Here is a 21,293-nt window from a genome sequence, read left to right as displayed (position 1 = left end):
TGTGCAGGAATGAGGAGTGTGTATCAGGAGAAGGATCCCATTACACATGTCCTGTTCTTGAATTTCTTTTACTGGCCACTCTTGCAGACAGGGATCTGGACTACAGGGATCTCTGACCGAATCAGATGCAATGCTCTTACATTGCTGTAACAGTGGAATAAATCTTCTGTCCCTTTTTTGTTGTGTTACAGTTACCAGTGAGGCTGATTCTTGAATTGTAGCAACTAAACACATAGATGGTGATTCTCTGTCTAGAAGTGGAGGAGATGGCATCTGTCCATTCATGACCCTCTGTTTGGAGCCCACAAGTCTGCAAGCTGGACCACCTCAGAGGGGTTATCTGAGGTACCCAACAGTGGGACTTTATACCCCTGGCCAGCCCTGCGTAGCACTGTACACCAGGATACAAAGGCAAACAGCATTTGGGGAGCTGCCATTCCTGTGTGGTGGCACAGAGAGAGAAAGACCAGTTTGTTTGGTGGTGTGGATTTTGTTAGCAGTCAGTCCTGTTTGGCTGCTCAGTGTCTCTGTGGCTTCTAATGCAATTAATCAGGGCCTGAAAGGGTAATTACCAGCTCACAGTCCCAATTAATATTTCTGTGCCTATTCGTGTTACTATTTTTTCCTTCATTTAGCAATAAAGTTGGGGTTATTTTCATGTTCTTATGTTGCTGGCCCAGTGATCCCTATTAAAAATAAAAAATAACAAAGCATTCATTTCCAGTCCACCTTTTTCTTTCTTCTCCCTGGGAAATGAAGAGACCATATTAACTATGAAAGAGAAATGAAAGCCTAGTCCTAGGGTCTTGCTGACCTTACCTTGGCTGAAGGCACTTTTCCTTTCGTGGGGCAAGTAATTGCTTAGAACATTAATCCCTGAAGGAGGGTTTTTATTTTGCAATAGGCAGAGCTAACAGATAAACATCTGACAGTGTTGTTTCCTCCTTTGACCAGACATAGGCACCTTGCTGAATCCAGGAGAAGGCCCTGGAAAGCTGGCGATGCCCAGCACCCTCCACCCTGAGCTCCAGGGCAGCAACTCTGTCCTCTGGAGTGCTCTCACACACTTAAGCTGCTTTTACTTCCACATGGAGGAACTGAGAAGAACTTTTTCAGGGAGATTGTCCTCATCTGTCTTCTGGTGTCATCAGGCACTGCTGGTGCCAAGTCTCATGTGACAATAGTTTGGATTAAGCATCTTGAACATGAAATGGCTGAAGTGCTCACACTTGGAGGAGCTGGGTGTGAAGGAGGCTGGTTATCTACTAGGTCATTATAAAATCGTTTCCTTGTTCCTGTGCTTCAGCTGAGCCGTGCTAACTGCTGGTGTCAGTGCTCTTCGTAGTGTAGCTGTGGTGGAGCAATCTGAGTGAGCTTTGCTGTCCCTTGGAGGGCAAGTGCCTGGACATTGGCTTGTGTTGGTGCGGGGTTACATGTGTATACGTGGATCACTCTGTCCACTGCCTACCAAAGGAGTAGGTTAGCCATGCATCCATCAGCTGGGAAGGGAAAATAGGAGTGGCTTCAAGGTCAAGAGTTGAAGAGGAGATGCTGCTGGGTGGCCTGGCCACAGACCTGACTCAAATGACACCCATTTTGTCATGCAGTGTGCCCAGATCACACGTCCCAGCTGGATCGTTGCAAGCTCTGAGGAGGCAGGGGAAGGGGTGCAGGTCTGGCTTTGGAGTCAGTGTAGAGAGATGCAAATGTGACTGCACCAATCCGACACCCACATGCTGGAAATAGAAGTGCCCGTCTCTCGTCTCCTGTAACACAAGGAAATCAGCCATCCGTGCCTTAAAGTGCACACTCATGAGATTTTGAAATCAGCAGTACCTTTATCTGGTATCAGAGTAGGCAGAGGGGAAATTCCTACCAGAGATTGTCTTAATGACACGCAAAAAGGTAAGACATAGTAAAAAGATGTGTCTGGAACCAGAGAATGATACCTGTGGTTTGAGATGGTGTCTTGGTCTGCTCAGACCAAGCTCCTCCTCAAATAAGCTTCCTGACTCGGAGGCCAGCCAGCTTTGGTCTGGTTGTTCAATGGCTTGCTGCTGTGCCCCACTGAAAATTCAGCTTAAAACTAGTCAGAGGTTTCACTTGGAGAACTCTAGGAGACTACTTCCATTTGGAAAAAGAGAACAGTGCTCTGTTTTGCAAAGCACAGGGGATTTCATTTGTGACTACTGCACTCTGAAACTCTAGCTCGTGAGTTCCAGCCTGTGACAAGCACAGGCACCTAGTTACATTTGCCACCACATTGTTTGTTTAATTTCTGTGTTAATTGGTGCCTTCCAAATACAAGTTCTCTGAGGAGCACTGTCCCTGCCAATCTGCTGAATTTCACCTCCTGTAGTGCGGGATGTATATCTAGCAGCTGACGTTATCAAGATCTTCCACGGGAGAGAATTTCGCCTCATTTGTGGCAGAAATCGAGGATTTGATACAAACAGAATAACTGTTTGAACAGAAGGATTTTCTAGCCCTAGATGCCAAGGTAGATATTTTCATTTTGCAGGCGATCAGCAGAGGGATCTAGGAACTTGCTTTATTGCTGTCATTAGCGTGTGCTCATTTTGTGACCATGTGAAGCCACCTTCGCATCCCTACCCCTCAATTTCTATCTGCAATGTTCCTGTAAGAGTATATGCTGGAGCACCGTGTTCTTGTATGACCTACCTCCTAGCAGTAATAACTTTGGTCTATGTGGTATGAGTGCAAATATTATTTTATTCACAGCTTGAGTTGTCAACCAGCTTAGGGTGGAGTCTCCCAAGAAGTGTTATTGCCTGTCACACCAAAGGATGTGGCTAGGACCTTACTGCACTTTTCCAATGTAGTTTGGCAAGGGTGTGGTGCAAATCCATCTCCCTCCAATGACCTTGCTGCAAGGTCTTCAACCCCAGTGCATGTAGCTCAAAGGCTCCCTGTTGGTGAGGCTGGCGCCGACCCAGTGCCTGTGAGGTAGTGTCTCGGGCTGAGCGTCACACCGGTGTGTGCATCAACGACAAGTCTCATAAGAGCTTATAAGACAGTGTAGGTGTTTTAATAGGCTCAATTTGTTGAGAGGCTCTGCTTTAAAAGATTGAGGTGAGACCATATGGTCCTTCCCTGAGGGTCCATACCACTGCATGTGAGTAGGAAGACTCCTACTGACTTCAACAGACCCCAGTGAGCAAGAGGATATTTGATGTGTTTTTGGAAAGAGCAGGGGAAGAGTTTAGTTAGTGTAGCTATAGGGGCATGGTCTTGCTGTTTGGGAAGAGTGCTTTTCATGGTTAAGATAGTGCAGAGGCATTTGGGAGGCTCTTGCCTTTTCCCACTCCGGGGTCAGGAGCTGGAGTAGCGTGGATGGTACAAGCATGTTCAAGCATGTTTGTTATTAAGCCCTGACGTTTCCAAATGTTAGATGACTTGATCCTGCAAACTTGGAAATGGATCTTTTTGGAGGATGTTCAACAAAATGCAGGGTGCCGTGGATGTGTAAGCATGTAGATCTTAGAGGAGAAGTATTCATTGGCAAGGGTGATGCTTTGGATCTGCATAAGCTTTCCTGTTTTTCTCTGTTTTGCTCCCAGCGTAGCAAACACTGTATGCAAAGAGGGGGACACTCCTCTGCATCCTCTGTGTGAGGAAGCTGTGCTGTTTCCTAAGGCAGTGTTTCCTGGATGTTTTGAAAATGTGACCTTCTTCTGGCTCCTCATCTCTGTGGGATCCAGAATTATCATCAGGTTGGTTCCTCTGGGTGAGGGTGTTCCAGTTGCTGGCTGCAGGCATAAATACCCTCCTCCTCCCTCAGACAAACTGACTGCTTTCTGCAATTTAAAGCAGTTGGCTACTTGCAGGCTAAGGTAGCACTTGCAACCACTAATTACAAATGAATTCACTTTCCACCTTGGGGAAGCTGAGCTGTGTAGTGCAAGGAGGCACCGGTTTCACTGTAGAAATCAAAGACTGCACTCACTGAATCAATACTTCCAAAGTTTTGCAACCATGCACAGACTGGGAAGTTCAGTTTTAAGGGCTCGGAGATCTTGTGCTCACACTGAGATCCTCTTATGTGGGGTAGATGCTTTACTTTGATGTGCTCTGGTGGTAGAGTTGATTTAAGCAAGGTGATGGGTCTCTTCAGGTTTTCTGGTGCATGCAAACAAATGCAGAAGAGAGCCACGCTGCAGTAAGAAAATTGAGAGGATAATTTTGCAGCACTTTTGCCATTCCAAACCAAACTGTACAATTTGCCTGCACCATCATTCCTGCCTTGTTTTGGAGAGGTGGGAGATTTGCAGCTGGGGCAGCTGAAGAGGAGTTTACAGGAGCCATGGGTTGTTTGGGTGATAGCAGCAGGACATAGAGTAACATGAAGTAGCTCTTGCCTTACGCAAAACACTGCACAAACAGTAACAGAGCTGTTAGCTTGAGATTTGCACCCCGTGGCCACCATCTGTCATTCCTGAATTTCAGCATCAGTGGTCATGGCTTTTCTCCTTCTTCCAGCTGTGTGTGGCTTGAATTCCCAAAATCTGTACTAGTAAAGCTGTTCTAGAGCTGATGCTGTTGTCCTTGGAGGATAGTAGCTACCCCTACAGACAGCAGAGAGCAGTCAGGTTCAGAGGTAGGAGCTCTTTGCTGGTGGAGAATCCAGCCTTGCTTCTTGCCTGTCTTTGGTTTTCTTGTGGAATTATTCACATGAAGGCATATTCTGCTTATCACTTCTAATGGAGAAAAATTTCTCTTTCTTCTGGTATTCTTCATACAAGCCATGTTATTTCACATGCTTTATGGCTTCTTGGTGATTTTCTTTAATGTTATAGCTTATGCACGTTAAAAACAGGATCCACGTGCAGGACACCCTCCCCACCTTCCCCTGTATCTCAGGGCAATATTATTATTGCTTGTGTTGGCTTTCCTGGCTTCCCTGTCTGTCTCCATCACCTCTTGTCACCTTGCATAGTAATTCCAGCTGATTAGCAAGGGCCTTTATCAACTGAGGCTCTTTGGCAGCCAAGTTCAGCCAACAGTTCTGACTCTGTCATGAGTTCCTACTTATTAAAAAAAGTCTTTCCCCCTCCCACCAATGGAAACACTATGAATCATTTCCCTCCCCTTTCTTTGTCAGAAGCAAATGCGACCAGTGTTAGGACCCTGGCACTGGCTTTCTGCCTCCAGGAAATCATGGATGAAACAATCCATGGAAATGAGGATCCCCATCTAAAAGTAAGGCATTATTTTGTAAGGAACACACCTCTTTTTTTGGCTGCTTTCAGATTGCTGTCTGGTTGACAATCACATGTACTTCCCTGAGAAATATGAAATTGTTCTATCCTGTAGTGTTGTGCTGTTGAATTATCTATTTTACATGGCAAAGTGGCAGTGCATATTTAAATGCTCTATTTAAATATAGTTACATTGTGTGACAGGTGCCTGAAATTTTCAGGTAGGCCCCTGAGGTTTGGAGGTCACAGCTTAAATGGATTGAGGGGAATTTGTGTCATATCTGATTGCACATCTGTGCTTCTTCACTGTATAAAAATAATCATAACAGCAGTTATATGTAAGGATTAGAAGCCTTCATAAAAATACTTGAGCAGGAAAATCGTTTTAGTTACACCAGAGGAAGCTGCTTAGCCCAAAAGGAGAACCTGTGACTGCATGAGGGCTAAATTCTTTACTCTTTTTTTTACTGATGCAACCCCAGTGTAACTGCAAAAAGAGTCTGACCTCATCTCATAAAGCAGGTTCTGCCTCTGAGAAGTTGATCTTAGGTTGAGCACACTGTGTGGCAATATATATACAGACCTGGTTCTTGGGTAAAAAGGGGAGAGAACCAGCAGCACAAATAACATAAACAACATGCAGAGGCAGAAATAGGAGCTCTTCCCTGCTCTGAAGAGACAGCTGACTGACAGAGCCTCCTGGAGCTTCTGTAGTCAGAGGCAGCAATGTCTCTTTTAAACATAAATCACGTGAGACATTATGGTATTTTTAATGCATCCATTAGTCTTCAGGCTGTCCACTGTTGAATATATATCATATGGCTTGCTTCATGTACAGCCCTCTGAAGTGTCAGAAGATTAAATCTGAACATGCATTTGTCCATCATCGCTTTGACAGTGGGCTTGGGCTCTTCCCAACTTCTGCCAGATGCTCCTTACATGAAACAACTGGTATACTTAGAGCAGCTCATCATCTAGCCATCCATTGAAATGACACTCAAGCTCAGCTGTCAGAGATCAAGACCAAGAGGTGGGTCTGTTCTCTGGTAGATTTGGAAGGGAGCTAAACAGCAATTTTCCTGCCTCCCTGTTGCCCCTGCTGCAGCTCCCACTCACTGTCTGCCTCCAAAGAGCATCAAAGCTGGCATCATCAGGACTGAGCCACTGGCACAGTGGTGGGAAGATCATGAAGACGTCTTTAGAAGGTCTTGAGGCCTAGATATGCAGCACCTTTCCTTGACAGTAAAAGGTTTGATTAGGAGATTTGTTTAGAGGCTGTCTTAGAGCTTGCAAATCACCAGTCCAGGGCAGTAGCTGCTGTGATTATAGGGGTTCTATAAGATATGAAGATATAAGCTATAATGTATAAAGAGGAAAGACTGGATTCTGCTGGCTAGGCATCCCCTCGGGGTCTTCTAGTGTTTCTATGCATAGTGATGCCCAGTGCTGTCCTGCCTCCAGGCTGTGCTCTGCAGTGTCACTAAGCCCACCAGGAGCTGAGCTTCCTCCCTGCACGAACCGCATCCTTGACCATTACAAAGCATTAGGTTTTGGAACCTTCTGATGTGCCCAGCACAGACCTGTGAGCTAATGGGAGGGCCAGAGTGCTGGGATGCTTTTAAGCCTGTTTGTTCTTGGAGGCTGTGACACTTGTTAAGATCTGTGCTACTCTAAATATAAGGTTATGCAGGAATACAGTGATATGCAGAGGTTACCTTTAAGCTTGCAGAATCAGCAGCTGCCAGATAGTCAGTCTCCTGCATAGCTTTATTCCTCCCACTTTGTGCACCCGCTGTGTACACAGGAGCAAACGGAGGTCTTGTGGAAGAAGAGGTGTGTGGTCACAGAATTAAAGACTATATCTATATATATATATACAGAGAGACGAAGGAATAACTTAAGATGCCTCTGCAGTGCTAAACCTGATACTTTGCCTCTTATCCACATTAATTTCCTAGGAATAATATTTTCTTTAAAGAAAAAAGGATAAAAATAAATGTTGTTATCCTGCATTGGCAGCAGGGCTGGAGCCCTGTGTCTTCCCTATATCTTTCTTTGCCAGTGCTGTAGTCCTTGGAGTTGTTCCTTACATGTGCCAGACCTCTCTTGGCCTGCTCCGAACCTGGCACATCAGTGAATGAAATATTTGCATGAGGCAGCACTGTCCCACATTGCCTATAGCTTCCCATCTGAGTCCGAGGCAGACTTCCCACTCACTTCCCAGCTGGGCTACAGCATGGTTTAAAAGCTTCTCATCCTTCTGTAAAATGGTGGTGTAGTGCCCGAGGAGGCTTAACAGAGCTGCAGTAAAACTCAGGCGAGAGGAAGCAGCACTGTATGTACTTGGGTAGAAGTAGATCCCCTTCTTCGAGGTGTGGAAAAAACCCAGAGGAAAAGCCAAGTGGCACATAAACTGCTGCTCCACCCTCGCAAGGAAATTGCCTGGGCTGTTCTGCGTTTACTGGCCATGCTGGGACTTCCTTGCTTCACATTAGTACTGTGTGAAATTTTCCTTTCCACTGCTGTCCTGAGGGCTTCTCACTGGCTCGGCTGTCTGCTTGCTTCTTCTTCCTTTATGGTGACCCCAAATACCTCATAAGCCAAAGCTTTCCATTAATGAGTCTGTGTCCAGTGCGTAGAGAGTGTGCAGAGTGTAGAGCATGGGTCTTTGGGGTTACTTTCCTTTTCTAGTCCCATGGGACATCTGCCTTCCAAGGAAGACCAGTAGAAATGGAGCAACTTGAAAAAGCAGTAGTAACTCACACTGGGTATGTAGTGCTTCCTAGGGGCTGGTTGTGATGGCTTTTGGCCCAGCTTCTCTCAGAATATTGTCTTCACAGAGAAGAGGGGAAGCTGGGCATTTGGGAAGTTGTTCCTGCTTAGAGGGGCTTCAGTAACCCTGGCAATGAGACTTTTCTGCCTGAGGACCCCCAGGATTTGTGAGGTGGTCCCTCCTTGCTGCCCACCAGCACTGGATGTGCGTATGGGGTGTTCTTGTTTTTCTTTTTTTTTTTTTTTTGTTTTTTTTGTTTTTCTTTGATAGCTGCTACTCCGTGGTGCTTGAAACTGCTGAACTGTCTCCATATCTCATTTATTTGGATGCCATGCTGGACTGGGCAGCTACAGATCTTCCTCACAGTCCTCACTGAGCCTTTTCCAACTTCTAGTAGTAGAGGGAAAAATCTTACTTTTTTCTGAAGGGATAAAAATGGAAGCACCTTCTGGGCTTTGCTTCATCCTAACACCACAGTCATCGTGGTATTTTCCATGTCCATTTAAGGGCTGAATTAAGACTCATCATATCCTGGGGTCTTTTTTGTACTCTGTGTTTAATATAACATTCTTTATTATATTTATTTTGTTTCTTATGTTTGAGTCTTTCATTTGTTAGATTACTTTGAAGACTGGGCCTCCCTGTAAACTGTCTTTTTAGGAAAGCTGAATTGCATTTATAGGAGATCTTTAATGTGTTTAAGTCTTTGGTTCCTTCATGTTTTTATATGGTCACCGGTTTGACTTTCAACTAGTGGCTTGAACTGAAAACAGGAAAGCCAGAAAGTGAGAATGTTTCCAAAACGTTGCTCTCTCTTTGCAGTATATTTATAAAAGTTGCAAAGAAATATCAAGATCTTCCACACCAGCATTTCTGGAGCACTGGGAAAGGAACTATTTTTTTTGTCTATAGCTACTCCCATTCTCCTTTCCCCCTCCAAGAGTGGCTTACTGCAGTTAGGAAAAACAGGTACATTGTGATCTTGTAGGCTATCAGAAATAATAAGGAATGTTTTGGAAATGCAGGGAGTTCTCCCCATTTACAGGACTGAGAAGAAAAAAAGCAGCAAGATTTTGGTGTGTCCAGAGTTGGTTGATGCAGGGAGATGAAAGTGCCACCTTCCTTCTCCAGCAGGCTTTGGCTAAACTGCACAGACAAAGATCTCAGACACTTACTGAGGATTTCCTCTGTGCTCTGTGACCACGTGCTGTTGCATCCTACAGGGATTGCTCAGCACCAGCTTTGTAATGACTTAACCATGGGGAACCCACAGAGATAAATTTATGGTGCTAGGAAATGGCTTCACCTCACAGGACAAACTGCTTTGCTGCCAGAATTGGGGATGAAGATAAACTACTTTCTCCTGTCTGAGACAAAAGGCTTTAACACCTTCCAGATAGCAGCTGTGGAGGAAAAGACAACCAAAAGGGGCAGAGTCTGGGAGGGTTTAGAGCTTTTGCTACTGGACTGTTGAATGCTGCCATTTCATTAACCTCTCAGCTTGTGTAGTCATGACAAAATCAAAGCCACACATTCAGATTTTGGATCTGATTTCATTTCCTAGTCCTTTTTCTTATCCCATGATCTATGGATGAATATCTTACTTGCCTGTTGGCAGAGAAGTTTGGAACAGGGGGTGGTATATATGTCAGTGTTTTTTTTGTGTAGACATTTCATGGACTAAATAACGTTGGCAGATACCGTTTTATTCCACCACAAGGAGAACATATAATTTATTCTTGTCTCATTATATTAAAAGAAATACAGCACAAAAGGAAAAGGGAAGAAAACCACCAAAAAAGGATATGAAGATATAATCCCTCTAGCCAAAAATACACCAACTCTGACATGCTTGTGTGTGGGGTAACTCAGCTCCTAGATTATTTTGATAAACTTTGTTACAATCAGTTTCACACAAAACCCAGCCGTTTATTTAATCTTAACTGGTTGCAGAAATGTCTTCCAGTAAAGACACTGAGGTTATTATTTTTCTTGCTTTCAAAAAAAGAAAGTTTGTTTATTTTTCTTCTGTTATTTGGTTTCCTTCTGTAAATTTATAAGGGCTCTGTCACCAACAGCCTTTTATTTGCTCATGAGCTGGCTCATGGTTTGTCTGCCTGCAAGGGCAGGAGCATCCGCAGTGGGAGGCAGCTGAGCAGGCAGGCATGGGGTGTAGATGGAGCCAGGATCCCACCCCAGCAGCTCTCCCTGTGCTGCCAGCACTGACGTGCCATAGCAGCCCCAAAGTAGAAGTGAGTCATAACGTTGTGTTGGTCCATTCCAGAATAATGGAAAGGGAACAAAAAGTTTTGTCATTATTTACAGGATGAAATCAGAAGAGCTCCCTGTGCCTTGTGAGTTGCTGTGGTCCCCTTTTGGTGGGTCACACAAAGCAGGACTTTGGCGGCAGTTGCCAGGGTTTCACAGAGCTGCTGTGCCTGTGGTAGTTGCTGGCTCTGTGCTGCATCTCCTGTGCAAACTTAGGACCATCAGCATCCATCTGCGAGAGGTGCCATGCATGATCTCCTAATAGTTACTGCCCCGCAGCAGTTTGTTCCAAGGGCAGGAGCAGGTCTGCTGCTCACACTTCCTCCAGCTGTGCCATCCTGTCTGTCTTGTAGAGATGGAGGAGCACAGTCACACAACGCTGCTGCTGCTGCGTGAACCTCTGCAGCACTGGGACGCCTCCGTTGGGAGCGTACCGGGGTTGCAGAGCTCAGCCACTGGCATTGCCGACAGCCGTGGTTGGAGCTGGGGCTGAAACCCCCCCTGCTGACCTTTCTGCTGGGTGCTGCTGCGCTACTCCGCATGGCAAGCGATGCCCCTAACCCTCCCCTTTCACCTGTTGTTCCCTTCTCAGGCAAGATCCTGTTCCGGAGGAGCCATGTCCGAGACGTAGCTGTGAAGAGGCTGAAGCCCATCGACGAGTACTGCAGGGTAAGAGCCCCCGGAGAGGTGCCTGGCGGCCCTGCTGTGTGAGGACTCAGCACCACCGCCAGCACTGGGCTTTCCTGGCCCCGTGCTGCCGAGAGCTTCATGTGTGTTGGGTCTATCAGAAGGAAGGATGGTCCTTCCCAAACTCCACCAGGACTAAGAGGGCAGGTGAAAACAGCCGCTCTTTGCTCCCAGTTTCCTCACAGCGTTTTCCCCTGCGAACATTACGCACCAGGTTGATGCCCCAGGTACTCAGCAAAGGCTGTAAGCCTCATCTGCCCTAAATGTGGATTTTATTTCTACATCAGCCTGGATGGATGCAGGCATTTAAGAGGCAGAGAGGCACAGCTCAGATGGAGTTTTCTTCTGTTCCCTGCCTATCTGTCCCCCAGTGCTGCACAAAGGGCAGTGCTGGCTGGCGTGGCACTGGGGCAGACCAGTGGCTTCCAGGAGAACTTCACCTGATGAGTGAAAGCTTGGAAATTTATTGTAGGATATAAGAGCATGGCTTTGTTGTGTAGAAGGTTAAGTCGCCTAACCTTTCCTTTCTAGCTTAGAGATTACAGTTTGATGATAATCCTCTGATAAAAGTCAGTTCTAAGCAAAAAGGATACCTAGTTTCTGTAGAGGTATTGAGTGCGTCAGTGCATAATTTAAATCCCAGACTTCCTATCTTATTTCCCATGGGGTTTTCTTTCCGTTTTTAGAAAGCCAGAGGAGCAGGTGGAGGAGAAAAAATACATTCCCAAGAACCTCTCCAGTCAGACATTTGCTCATCTAAAATTGAGACCAGATCGCCAAAGTGCCTGAGGCGTACTGGGGGGTGGAGAGCAGTGAAACTTATGCCATCTGCACCCCCGGGCGAGGAAGCTGTGATTAAAGTCTTATCTCATGAGATCAGTCTTTCTTGTGCGACAATTAACACACTGTCTTCCCGCCAGCGGCTGAACAGCTCTCTTTAAAATGTGTAGGGTCTCACTTCGTCCCCAGCCGCCCTCCTTCAGACAGGAACTGCCAGCGACATGAGCGGTGAGGGCTGACGTCAGGGTTCACCCAGCAGATGCACGGAGGAGAACGCAGTGACTTGCGCCGGGGGGCAGCTGCATCTCTGGGACCCCTTTGTCTGCGCCCCAGACAGAGCTGACCTGACCCAGCCGGGCCAGCCGGCGCCCCCCCGCCACCCACGGCTGAGGGGTGTCTTGTGGGCGTCGGCCGCCGGCACATCCGCTGACTCCACGGCACTGTGATTGCCACCCTCCTCTTCAGGGCCTTTTTGCTCTGCTGGAGAAGTCTGGCTCGGGTCATAGAATGGTTTCACTCTGGTTCAGGTGTTACAGGGCAGATCTGCTGCTGCTGCTGCCCATCTTGGAGACATGGATGGATACTTCCCTAAGCCAAGCTATTTAATTAACCCGTTTATTAATAGGCACTGCTTTTATGAGCATAGACCCAGCTGTACTGGGTTAGCCCAGTTTCCCCCAGCCTAGTGTTTCCTATCTCCAGCAGCAGCCACTGTGGTGTCCAACAACATGTATGACAAACCTGTAGTGACTTCTCCAGGAAACTATCCCAGCTTCCAGTGATCTCTGGCTCATCTGTGCCTGATGTATTGTCTTCTTATTTCATTTGCAGTTTACTGTAAGTTGTATTTAGTTCCTGTCTGTACTTCACAGTAGAAGATGTTTAAATCTGGATGGCATTGGAGAGTGAGGCTCGTAGTCACTGAAAAATTACATCTCAGGTCAGTGTGAGTGCTTCAAGAGGGCTACATCCTTCTTCATGTCTTTCTGCGTGATATATCAGGTCTTCACGGAAAGAAGGCCCTAGCTAACTCATCCATCCCCTGGGATGTATCTTGTTGCAGCGTGTATGACTGTGGTTGTGCCTGAATAATCTGAGTTGCAGAGAGGTGAGTGCTTTGGCCAGTGCTGAGAAGTAAAGCTGTTTTTTTGTGTCCCCTGCATTTGACACCAAACCCATGCCTGGATGTGAAATGGTGTCCAGTGTGGATGGTAGGCAAGCTTGTGCACGCTCTTCAAAAACAGTGTAGAAGTAGGCAGGATGTGCTGCTTGTCATCAAATCTGCTTATGAGCGGATTCCTTTGCCTGCTGCTACAGCTTTTTCCTATTTACAGAGAGTAAGTGAAAATGGTAATTGGTCATGCCGCTGCCTGGCATAGGACAGATCCAATCATTCCTAGATCGCACAGCACAAAGTTGGCAACCTGTGTAAATAAACAGAGGGACTTGAGAGTTACTACTCATACCTCTCCCAATCTTACTAAGTCTACACTTTCAATGAGAATTAATTTTTTCTTTGGAATGTTTTTGGTTCATCCAATTTGCATTTATTCAAAGAATGATTGTCCTGTGTTATTGCTGTTCCAAACTCGGCCCAGGATATGAAAGATTTTGCAAGGCTGAAAATAATGATGAAGCCCAGTCACTGAACTTCAAAGATACAAAGAATTTAGAGAAACAGCCCATAGAAAGAGAACTATTTGGTACAGTGAAGTCAGTGGTAGTTCTGTTACTTACCTTCAGCACGACAGGATTTAATCTCTGGTGCTTAGCAGAAGCTTAAAACTCAGAAATGCCTTTTTTTGCCACCTTTGCTGAACGTCACCACTTACAAGGTTTCTGGGAACGTGACCTTTATAACCTTACTGTAATATTTCCATCCCAATATGAAGTTAACCAGTAATGAGAGAAAGCTGTGAACTGGAACAGAAAATTAGGTGTTGAGTCTGAACTAGAGTGGCCTCACTTCACCAGCCTGAAACAGACACCATGTCTCTCTCCAGCTGCAACTACAGAGGGAATGTGAATGACTTGCTTAGCTCTGATCCTAACTTCTAGAAAGCTGAAGTGAAATGCAGTTAAACCCCTCTTGGTGTAAAAAGGGAAGAGGTTGGGTTTTTTGTTTGTTTGTTTGTTTTGGTTTTGTTTTGTTTTGGTTGGTTGTTTTTTTTTTTTTCTGATAAAATAGTATTACTCACTACTGTTTCCTACTCTGTGGTAGCTAGTGGTGCATTTGTGTGACGTGAGAGTGGGATCATGCCCTCCTCTTAGGAAATGTTAGCTGGTTTTTTGCATTTCTTACCCTGTCCACTGGATGCTTTGACTCTTTAGAGAATTGTATGGAACTGCAGAGCAGGAGCATCATTTTGACAAGTTCAGTCCTGCTTCTATAAAAGAAAAGTGTAGAGCTTATGGTCAATGCTAGTCCTAAGATAGGTAGGCAGACAACATACTTAATTTTGAAAAGTTATACTGGAATTATGTGAGTGAAGTTGATGAAGAAAATCCGGCACAGGACAATAAATTTAATAAATGAGACAGTAGACTTTTGTCCACTGGAATGTATGAGGAAGCAGAGGAGGGGAGCAGGTTCAGATGCAAAGTTCATGGTAATTTTTTTCCAGATGTGGGTTCTGCATCCATTTCACCTGCCCTGGAAAGACAAAGCACAGCTGGGCTCCGGCAAATGAGCCATGCACATGTTTGACCATTTGTTGTTTTGTTTTTGCAGGCTGTCTCTGACAGCGTGTGGTGATTTGCATGGCTGAGAAGCAGGTCTGACTTACACTGTTTGTGTGTTGAAATTTCTGGACTGGGCACAGGAGCAGTGACAGGCAGAGGCCATCTGAGAGTTTGTGAGGATACTTTGCATTAAAAGCAGATCTGCAGAGTGTTCTGTATCAGGGGCATAACCCCTCTGGACCTTCCAGCATGAGCCCTCTGACCCTTTGCTCCTAGGTGATTCTTCATTGCATTGTACCAGGTTAGAGAAATGCCATCACAGAGGTAATTAGGCCAATGTTTTTGCTAGGGCCACAAGAAACTTTGAAGTTGCAATGAAAAAAAAGAGGAGTGGAACACACAGGAGAAGATTTCCAGGATTTTTCTCATCTGTAAACATGAAAGCACAGGGTCTGGATGTCCTTACTGGTTACCAAACAAACTACATTTTGTCAGTAAATGTGTGCTGCCCACTGGAATTGGCATCTCTGGATCATTTCCCTCTGAACTGTAGGCTTGGAATTAGTTTAGTGTGATTTAAGGTCTTCTGGACCCATTGAGCCTGGTTTTCTTAATTTGCTTAAGAGTTTTTGCCAATGCGAAAGAAAGAGCAACTTCATAGCCTCACCTTGCCAGAGGCGTTTTATTTATTAAGCTTTTGATCTCCCAAACACACCTCTGGTGTGTGCCGTCCAGTATGTACCGTCCTGTGTTCAAGAAGGACCTCTCAGGTTGGTTGTTCATTCTTTCCTTGCACAGCCCTCTGGAAGGACTCAGGCCAGCATCTGCAGACTCGCGTCTTTGTGCGTGTTGGTCCTAATTGAGGGAAGCGTGTTTAGGCAGGGAAGCTTTTAAGATGTGAAGTCCCATTGTCATAAACACTTACCTGAATTTGTCACACGCCTTCGTGCTGGCCCAGATGGAGGTGGATTTAAGTAGAAGCTTACAGGCTTTTCTGTTGTGAGGCTTGAGGACCAAGCGCACATCACCTAAATAAAAATTAGATGAGCAAGTCACATCAGCGCCAGGAAGTATTAGTCATTCTTTTATTAATGTTCACAGTAAGAGAGACCACGCTTCAAAACCGTAATTACCTCCCTCTTGATCTCTCAGTCCTGCCTTCCTTTCAGGGTTTAATCCTTGAACTTGTCAAGACAGACGCACAGACGTTCCTGTTTCTATCCATTGAACAACTAAGTTAGTGCTGATTGAAGATGGAATAATAGTTAGTCCTGGTCAAGAATGAAAAAGTTCAAGTGAAAATCTTTCAAACTTTATCTGACATTTTTAAATCTACAGTTCAGAATCCTGAAGTGCTTAGACCAGGTGCAGTAATGCATGTGCAGTGCCCCTCAGCAACTGGAGCAGAGCCTCGCTTTCCACTGCTTTATGGTCTTTCCATGCCAGAACTATGCCCCAGTTACTTCCAAAACTCTGCACCCTCTTTTCCTCCTTCCCTCAGTTCTTTCTTTATTCCTACATCTCCTCACTTTTTCTCCAGTCTGAGTCACCACCATGCACTCTTCATCCATGTCTCTGTCTGACACTCAGTGTTTGCCATCCAACCTCCACGCTTCAGTGCTTTGGGTTCGAACTTGAACTTACTTGAGGCTGTCAACTAAACAGAAATGAAAAGTATTTTCATGTAGGTGAAACAGTTTATTTCTCTGTTCTGAGAAATTAGCTACTTTAATTGCACCTTCCCCCTTGCAGGACTCATTGCCATTCCCAAATGTCTGGTACTAACGATTAACATTAATTAAAATGATAAACAATGGAGAACAGGATACTTAATATGAAAAGTCAAGGAGTCATATCCATCTGGTACTGTTGGCTGTCTCTGTGTATTCGTGTGAAGAGCTGGGTTTAACTCCATTGGACATTAGGGATCCAAGAACGATATAGCTGAACTCCCTCATTGGGCTGCAGAGAGAGACAGAGGGTGATTCACCCCACCCAGAGCCAGGCCTACGTGGTGGGGTAGGCGGAGCAGCCCCTGAAGGCACTGGTCTTCCTCTAGCGATTCTACAAGTTGATAGACAGGTGTGACCAGTCTCCATTTCAGACACACAAAGTGCAGCAGGGTGGGTATCATTCTGTGTGTATGTACACGCACACCTACACACGCACTCTGTACCTCTAAATATACATGTCTGTGCATCTGTTTTTTATACATGTCTGCATAAATGCAACACACAGCACTCGGTGCATCCTTGGAGGGACCTGCGTGGTTTTATAGCCACGTGCCTGCCTGCACACCCGCTGCCACTCTGCACAGAGCCAGCCGGCCCCAGCGCCAAGGGCTGCCTCCTCACGCCCTGCCTGACCCTACAGCTGTTCTAATAGCCTTTCAAATCATCCACTCTGCAAGACTCTCTGAAACCTGTAATATAGGCGAGGCAGACATCGTTACAGGCCGAAACAGCACATAGAAGTGTATCTCCTGAGGAGCGCGTGAGGCCCGAGCAGCGCACGTCCGCCTTGGCATGCCGGGCGAGGAACCGTGCTGGTACTGACAACGCTGGAGGGTTGTGCAAGGCTGAATTCTGCTTGCCCACACTTTTTATCTCTCACCTTTCCTGTGCAAATTCCTTGCTGTTTCTGGATGCTTGCTGTTTATAGCTGTGTGTATTTACCTCTGGTTTCCACGTCCCAGGAAGAATGTCACTTCCCTGTCCTTTCTATCCTTTCACCATCTGTTTTCCTCTTTTTCTTTACTCTTCTTTCCTCGACCCTGCAGTCTTTTCTTCAGGCTGCTGCAGCTCTGCTCTGGAACCGTCTTGTTGGAAACGCCAGAAACTTGCGTTTTCCCCTTGCAGAGTGACAGCAGTGTCCCTCATCTCCTCAATGCACTTTTTGTTCGCTCCCTGGAATCGTGTTGGGCTTGGCTTGCTCCTGAGTGGATGTTGTGTGTTTGCTGAAGAGACGTTTGTTTCTCAAAAAAGTGTTGCTGCTCCCTGCTACTGTCCAAAATCAATAGACCACCTCTGCCTGGTTTTACACCCTTGTTTGCACTTTTCTACCCTTTCTTAGCATTTCTTACCCCTTCTTAAGGTTTTGTTCCTTCTCTGAAACAGGTAAAAATTGACTGGCTGCAGACTTATACCTGAGCTCTCTGAAAAACATGGAGTGGCAAGTTGCTACCCAGTGGATTAATTGCAACTCCACGCACTGGGCTGAAAATTGCAGCACTTGAGACCCTGCCCTCCCCAGGGTTGCCATGTCTGTGGGGTGGAAAGGTGGATGGCTGGGTGTGGAAATGGCTTTGGCTGATTTTTATCTGCTGCCTGTGAAAGCCTGGAGTCACAGAGATGCTCTTGAATTACTCCCCTTTGGCCTGGCAGGACCACAGTTCTCCTGGAGATTTCCAAACAGGGGACCACTAATTCAGGGGAGTCAGATTTTCTAAAGCTTCTAAAGGTTTAGAAACACAAACGTCCATGGCAGCTTGGTAGGATTTGTGCTCCTCCATCACTGAATACCCACTCTGTGCTCCATCAAGGTATTGACATCTGTAGCCTGTTTTTTGGGAAGGGTGAACACCTGTGACCTGTTAGGGAAGTGGTGGCTCTTTGAGAAGGTGTCTGATGTCCAGGACCCCCTGCGAGAAGTATGACTTGGGTATTTGTGTTTCTCTGGTAATGATACGTATCATTTGCAGTGCTTGCTCTTGCCCCATTGACTACACAAGATCAAGCCCTCTGAGATTTCAAAACACACTGTAGATATTAAATATCTGAGCCTCGTAATCTTTCTGCAGATTAGGTAAGTGTTATTGCTCAGCATTGTAAATGAGTAACTGAAGATATATCCCTGCTGAATTGGGATGGAAAGAGGTTAAGTAACCTGCCCGAACTGGGAAGGGCATTAGTAATAGAGCTGTCACTAAATCTCAGCCACATCCATTGCTGGTTAGACAGCATTGTTTCTCTATGTAAGCCTGAGTCCTGCTTGAGATGCAGATGAATAAAACATGCTTTAATGTTGTCTATGTCCTCGTTAACCTGTGTGGCTGAGGCATTTCTCTTTCGCTTACTATTCCTGAGCAGTTCCTGGCTTCCCAGTGCTAGTCCTGATTTGCCAGCTGAATGCACGTGTTTATGGGTGCTAGGAGTGAGGGCTGAGAGCTCACACCTTCCTTATGCTTTTAGGCAAGATTGAGTGGATAGCAGTGGGGACCAGGGCATCCTTCATTCAGATTAAAGCACTAGAGTTTTCCACCTGTTAGGTTTCATCCTGTGTTAGTGCAGCAAACAGTAATGCTCTGTACACAGCCACAGCACTTGGTCCCACCAGGCTGTGCCTGGCTTCTGCATCTGATGCCTCTTCCTTATTGCAAGGTATCTTTTTATGCTCTGTAGTGCAGTTGCGTGTGACCAAAGCCAGGGCCTCATTCTTCACAGGGTTCCTGATGTCAAATGAGTTTTCCTTGTGATACCAGGGAAAGGAGAGCTGTAGATGTTGAAGCACTTGGCTTTGAATTTCAGGCCACTTTAAAACAAGACTTCATCATTAATACTTGACACCTGCAGTTTCAGAGCAGAACTTTTAAATATGTCTCTTTTCCTTTGCACCCCCAAGCCAGAGTGGTCTTGGAAATATATCTGTCCACTTCTAAAGCCCAGTTAAAAACAGCCTTGAGAGTAAACAACTGTCCTGTCTGGCCTTCATGCTTTGGCTGGGCCTTCTGGTGTGTCTGACCAAGATCAATCAGATGTCTCATGGGTGAGTGTAACCTGTTGGCCCTAATGCACCATTTAGCTCTGATGCAGTTTTTCATCTCTCTTTCAACTAGAATAAGAGCCAGACAATCTAATTTTGTCAAACAGGTTTACAGCACCTCTAAGAAGCTTGGTCTATATATAACCTGTGACCTATTTTGAGCATAACTTAGCACAAGAGGAAGTGAACTCCAGGATCTTTTCCTTTCCTGCTGGTCATTTCTGGAGACAGTCTCAGAGTTCTGTCACTGAGCTGCTGTCCCATCTCTGTGGGCTGGGGACAGCTCTTTGGCATCATCAAGCTCTAGATTCTGATCAACAAGTTCATAGCACATTTCTGCCTTGCATTCTTGACTCATTGGTTTGAAGTCTCACTTTCCAGTACCCCTCAACAGAATGTGGTTGCTTCTTAACTACTGCTGAATGTGCCAAGTGCTTCATACCTGTGCCTTGCAGGTTGTGTGGATGTTGTTAGCCAGGATGTGCTGTGAATTCTTCTTCATGCAGAAATAGCTTCTCTGCCCTTTTGGGTTTCTTTTCAGAGACTTCATCAAACTTCATTTCCTTCATTAATTTAGGAGCAAACTGTTTTTTGGTTTGTTGGGTTCTTTTAAGCAAACTCTGTTTTTTCTGTTGACAGTGCTTAATAGAAAGCTTTATGGAGCACATTAATTAGTGTTGTTAGTGGGTGTTGAGTCTGATGACTGTTTTGCCTCCTCTTGCTTGGTAGTTTAGATGTTTGAGGCCATGTTTTAAATTTGACTTTTCTAAGTGCTTCTCCCTCCCTGTTTTGTTTTGCAGGCACTGGTTCGGCTTCCTCCTCACATTTCACAGTGTGATGAAGTCTTCAGGTTCTTTGAGGCTCGCCCAGAAGACCTTAACCCTCCAAAAGAGTAAGTGCTCTGATGGGTTTCTAGTGCTGCTCAGTTCATTTTGATTTGCTGGAAGGAAAAGATAATTTGGGGTTATTACTGCTGTAATAACACTGTAGGTGTGGGAACAGATTGTGTAGCTTTCCAGCACTACCTAGAAAGTGCCCAGCAATTACGTACAACCATATCGAGCATGTGGAGGACAGGGGAGTCACGCAACCCTCAGAGACATTTTTCAGCCATCCTCCACCTACCTCTGCCTTGTTCCTTGCTGATGGTCCTAATGAGAGAACCTCCCTTGGCTTAAGGGTTTTACCTGGTAATTACCACCAGAGTCACTTAGTTCCCAAAAGCTTTGGCTCAGCAGCAGGGGGAAATCCTGCCAGTAAGCACTTGGCTCGTAATTACTAGCAGGTTCTTTAAATGTACTCCTACCCAGAGATACTTCGTTATCTGAAGGGAGCAAGATTGTGCTCCAGATCCAAAATTGTCTCTGGAGGGTCTTTTCTTTCTAAACAGGAAGCCAAGGAAAGGCTGGGAAAAGAGTTCCTGTTGAACATGGAACAGAATTGTAGGCTTTACCTTGGAGCAGACAGGCTGATTCATGATTCATGCTGATGCAGTCAGAGTTCAGAGAACTCATTTGTCTGGGGAAAACTTTGGTAGGAGGGTATTTACTAGCAGCTCTGGTGCCTTGCCTGGTACTTCCTTCTCTCCTTTATACCAAACAGGATATATTTTATTGCACTCCACAAGAAGATTGTGACTTGGTCCCATTGTGGTTTGTGCTGCTTTGTTGTGTGATTTGAGGCTGTCTTGTCATGATGTGCTTTCTCCAGTGTTTTCACAGCCCATTGGGGTGGGGATAATGGATGCAAAGCTTTTGGGTTTTGGGCATTTCAGTGCACACAAACCTGTAGTTAGCAGAAAGATTTGTATTGACTTCAGTTGTGTGTTCCCATGCTGGTGTAGGGGACCTTTGCAGTTTGATTTCCCAGACTTTGTCTCTTATGCATACCTGGGTTTATACAAGGGAATGTATTAGCATCTGCACTAAAGAAAACACTGCTAGTGTAGCTGAGAGCAAAGTGGTGTGGGTTTTTTTTGTTGTTTGGTTTGTTTTTTTTTAATGAGAAGAAGAACAGGTTTGAAATCCAAGGTTTGGAAAAAGAGCTGCTTTTTTTTTTTTCCTTTTTTTTTTTTTCCATCCTCTAGCCAGTCTTGTTTTAGAAAAACGTCCATGGTGAAAAAA

General features: G+C 45.5%; 1 protein-coding gene across 1 annotated transcript in view; it reads left to right on the top strand.

Annotated features, from left to right (window-relative positions):
* Window positions 1-21,293, top strand: part of SH3PXD2A (SH3 and PX domains 2A) — a 176,028-nt gene that overhangs the window by 20,447 nt on the left and 134,288 nt on the right. The window contains exons 2-3 of the mRNA XM_008946908.1: window positions 10,853-10,929; window positions 19,971-20,062. Of these exons, the coding sequence (XP_008945156.1) occupies window positions 10,853-10,929; window positions 19,971-20,062 (169 nt within the window). The remainder of the gene's footprint in view (window positions 1-10,852; window positions 10,930-19,970; window positions 20,063-21,293) is intronic.

This window comes from Merops nubicus, unplaced genomic scaffold (assembly GCF_000691845.1).
Source record: "Merops nubicus isolate BGI_N331 unplaced genomic scaffold, ASM69184v1 scaffold16739, whole genome shotgun sequence".
Lineage (NCBI taxonomy): Eukaryota > Metazoa > Chordata > Aves > Coraciiformes > Meropidae > Merops > Merops nubicus.
The sequence above is the reverse complement of the archived record's forward strand: the minus strand, read 5'-3'. Positions and strand labels throughout refer to the sequence as shown.